Source organism: Apium graveolens, unplaced genomic scaffold (genome assembly GCF_009905375.1).
Source record: "Apium graveolens cultivar Ventura unplaced genomic scaffold, ASM990537v1 ctg5179, whole genome shotgun sequence".
NCBI lineage: Eukaryota > Viridiplantae > Streptophyta > Magnoliopsida > Apiales > Apiaceae > Apium > Apium graveolens.
Genome location: NW_027418846.1, coordinates 40097 through 44208, shown reverse-complemented (window position 1 = coordinate 44208; position 4112 = coordinate 40097). Strand labels below are relative to the sequence as shown.

The 4112-nt window shown below is 34.5% G+C and overlaps 1 protein-coding gene across 1 annotated transcript; it reads right to left on the bottom strand.

The window, feature by feature from the left end:
* Window positions 1-2903: 2903 nt before the first annotated feature.
* Window positions 2904-3629, bottom strand: LOC141702455 (secreted RxLR effector protein 161-like). The gene is made up of 2 exons (XM_074506130.1): window positions 3150-3629; window positions 2904-3032 (listed from the first exon to the last, which is right to left on the bottom strand). The coding sequence occupies exons 1-2, from the start codon at window positions 3627-3629 to the stop codon at window positions 2904-2906; spliced, it is 609 nt and encodes a 202-aa protein (XP_074362231.1).
* Window positions 3630-4112: the final 483 nt, after the last annotated feature.

The following is a 4112-nucleotide window of genomic DNA, read 5'->3' as shown; positions in this document are numbered from 1 at the left end:
ACGAAGATTTACTATTCATACCGCTTTCACTAAAATATTAATTTCCCTCAACCGTTAAATCAATCAATGTACAATTTTTTCCTGCATTATCTAGACAACATTTAGAACAAATTAATCAAAAGAGGTTTTCTGGTCATAGAGGTAAAATCCCAATGCAACAGCTCAAGGGCAGTCGCCGTTTTGGTAGTTTCACTTTGCGCGACCTGAACTCCGATATTTTATAAAATTCAAAATTCAACATCCTAACCTCAAAATTTAAAGAGATCTTTAGCACAATATAAGTCAGCTACTGACCCAGTTTCATAATTTTAAACAAGCTAAAGGGACTAATTTATACCCTCAAATTAAATTTTACATATAAGTTTGGTTTTTTCGATTATGTTCTTTAAAACGAACTTTTCTCCTAAACCGTAAATCGTCTCAACACTACCTTTATACGGTTACAAACTAAAAAATAAGACCTTTACATTTACGTCCAGTTGTATTCAAAATATTAAAATTATAGTTCATATTTCTTGTTTAAAATAGTCCTAAAATTTAACAAACATTACGCCATCTATACGAGTAACGATTCACGGTTTTAACTATGTTAAATCCTTTCAACAATAACACAATCAACAATTCGAATATTTACTTGCAAGGTCAGTTTATAAACTCTAGAAAAACATCAACAACATTAACCCATAACACTTGACCATAAACATCAAATCATTTATAATCCAAACACCATGAACAACAGATAATTAAGCATATCTTAACTCAAGCTTATATCTCAAGAATATCAAAGTATGGACGATATTATACCTTTCTTGAAGCTTTTTAACACTTATTAAGGGGATAAGATCCTTGGTTAGAGCTTGGTTTAGCTTTAGGATCCTTTAACTTTCACGGAAAATCAAGAAAACAAAAAGTAATTTTCAGAGATACTATTCACCTTCAACTTCAAACATTTGGTAAAATTGATAACTCCATAGATGAGCTTCAAGTACGTGCCTTATCCATGATATGAAGGAATGAGGTTTGAATTTTTCTTTTCTTGGTATTTTTTGAATGGCCAAAATGGGAGAAAAAGTGAGGGAGCAAAGTTTTGCTTTCTTGAACTTGTTTTCTGTGATACAAATGATTCTTATATGTGTTTTAAAGGATATTGATCAGTCATGGCTGATTTTGTGAGGCCTGCTTGTGTGATTTACAAGCTACATCTCACACTATACACTATTCACTCACTATTCCATGCATTATTCTACTAACACTACTATAAAAAGGTCAATAGACATCAGTTCATCTAAATCAAAATCGATGTCTACGCGGGTGGAGAGAAAGGTATTTTTTTTAGATCGGTCCAAAACCGATGTAAAATGTCACCTCAACATCAGTTCCTTATATTTCATCGGTCCAAAATTATTGTAAAATGTTACCACATACATCAGCTCCCTCAGAACACTGCTGTCTAATATGTACATAGACATCGGTTTTAGACGATGTCTCATTAATAAACATCAGCTACTTTATAACTAATGTTAAGTATATACTAATGTTAAATATTTAGATGATCTAATCATATACATTCCAAAAAACTGCAAAAAAAAACCAACAAAGGCTATTGTATTTAAATAACTACAACATAAATTATTATTACTAAACCATTCCAAAGAATTTTAGTATACAATAAGGAAATTAAAAACATGATTTTCAAGATTACTACATTATCAAAGAATATTGTAGCTATAGTATATATCATCTCTATTTTTTCTATCATAAGCTGATGTTCTCTACAAGCTCGAAGAAGCTACTTTCAAACTTGGGCTCGGTAGTTATAGGTGGTCCTCTAGATGTAGCAATATAAATCAAGGACAAGAAGTGATGACATGTCTTTCTCAAATTAAGGTGATTATAAACCTCAGTGACTCATCAGTAGCAAAAGACCTCTGTTGTCTAATTATAAATTACTCTACAAGTATAAATTACAAAGGAAACTCCTTCTAGAGAACATCGAGATTGCGAGAGTCACAGGCATCAAGCATGTCATTTCTCGAAGCACAACTAAAAATGAAAAATGACAGAGATTATTTTATGTCGAATAATAGGTAGATAACAAAAAACAAAATCATTTTCTCAATTAACTTACCTTAAAAAATTCTCAAATATTTCCAAGCATTATCTGCTTTTAGATTCATCGCTACGGCTCAGACATAATAACGGATCGAGTCCTCGTACATGCCCTGAATGGAATACATTAGCATTATGTATCAATTCCATATATCAAATATTTAGCTGGAACATATATTATTGTCTTCTTGAAAGAGTGGATCCAGTATTCTAGAGTTATACTAACTTTAAAACATTAAACTGATAATTCATGGATGGCAGCAAATGTTTTCGGAAAGCAAAAGACAACAGAATTCATGCCTTACACTGGAAAAGATTTCACAATGTTGATTCTTGCAAAATGGAACCCAAGTAAGGAGGTGGATTTCCCAGGACAAGTTCTTAGATTTGAAGACAACTTTGACACCACCGATAATCTTCCAGTTATGGTCCTCCCAATAGACAAGGAGTCCATCATTAACTATGGTTTGTTGTAAACACAATGAAAAAATGAACAAATGAATGAGATTAACTTTATGTTTTTTTCTCGAAAAACTAATAATGTGAAGGTTCACCTTATAGACTTGATAATTGAAAGAAAGATTACAAATATAAGTGCATATTGCACGACTACATACTTTCCTAAAAACCAGCAGCACAAATAACTCTATCATAACTGGACTCCTGCTAATTCTCCATTATTGATGACTAAATCAACTTCCTACAAATACTTGTCACACTAGTTGACTTATTCAAGACAAAACAAATAAACTGACTATATGTTTAGATTAATTCCCAACATACTCCCCTTTAATCTAAACATCTTGTAGGTTCCTGACTCCCAGTAACTTTCGCATATTCTCAAACTTTATTGTACGCAACACCTTCGTTAGAATATCTGCCTTTTGCTCAATGCTTTTCACATGCTTGACAACAATAGTTCCCTGCTCAACACACTCCCGTATGAAGTGATAACGAACGTCTATTTGCTTACTACGACCATGAAAAACAGGGTTCTTGGTGAGATCAATAGCTTACTTATTATCAATGTATAAAGTTACCGGTCCTACCTTCACTTCAAAGATGTAGTTTAAAACTTTCTGCAGCCATATTCCTTGATATGTTGTTGCCGTAGCAGCCATGAATTCTGCCTCACATGAGGACAACACGACACAACGTTGTTTATGTGACACCCAAGTGATTAAGCTTTCATCCAAATAGAATGTCATGCCTCCTGTGGACCTCCTGTTATCTATGTTACCTGCAAGATCACTATCCGAATATCCAGCCAACAAATAATCTCCCTGTCCCTTCTTGTAAATCAGTCCATAATTTAATATGCCCTTTACATACCTTAGTATACGCTTTGCTGCATTCAAATGTAATGTAGTGGGCTTCTCCATGAAGCGACTAACCACCCCAACCGAGTAAGAAATATCCGGCCGAGTGTGAACTAAATACCTCAGCCCACCGACCATGCTCTTGAATGTTGTGGGGTTCACCAATTTCCCATCCTTGTGCAATTGCACTTTTTGCTCCATTGGATATTTTAGTGAATTACAATCTGACATGCCAGCCCTTTCAAGCAATTTTCTCGCGTACGCTGTTTAGTTTGAGCTCGATACAATCACTTCTTCTGATCAACTTCTATACCGATGTAGTAGGTCAGACGCCCCTAGGTTACTCATCTCAAATTGTCTACCCATTTGCTGTTTTGAATTCTCAATTTTTCAATTGATGTGCCAGTAACAAGCAGGTCGTCTACATAGACACCAATCACTAGTGCTTCATTTCCATCTCTGCTAACATATACTACATGTTCAAATGGACATTTAACAAATCCAAGTTCATTTAAACACTTACTCAAACGGGCGTACCAAACATGAGGAGCATTGCGAAGACCATAAAGGGCCTTGAATAGCCTGTAGACCTTGTGTTCTTTTCCCTCCTTTTCAAATCCCTTCGGTTGAGTCACCTACACCTCCTCCAATAGCTCGCCATTCAAAAAAGCAGATTTTACATCT

Excerpts from the sequence above, each read along its gene's own strand:
- LOC141702455 (XM_074506130.1), bottom strand. The coding sequence starts at position 3,629 with ATGGAGCAAAAAGTGCAATTGCACAAGGATGGGAAATTGGTGAACCCC. Across the intron at positions 3,033-3,149 it reads TTGAAGTGAAGGTAGGACCG|GGAACTATTGTTGTCAAGCA; the intron begins GTAACTTTATAC and ends TGTGTTGAGCAG.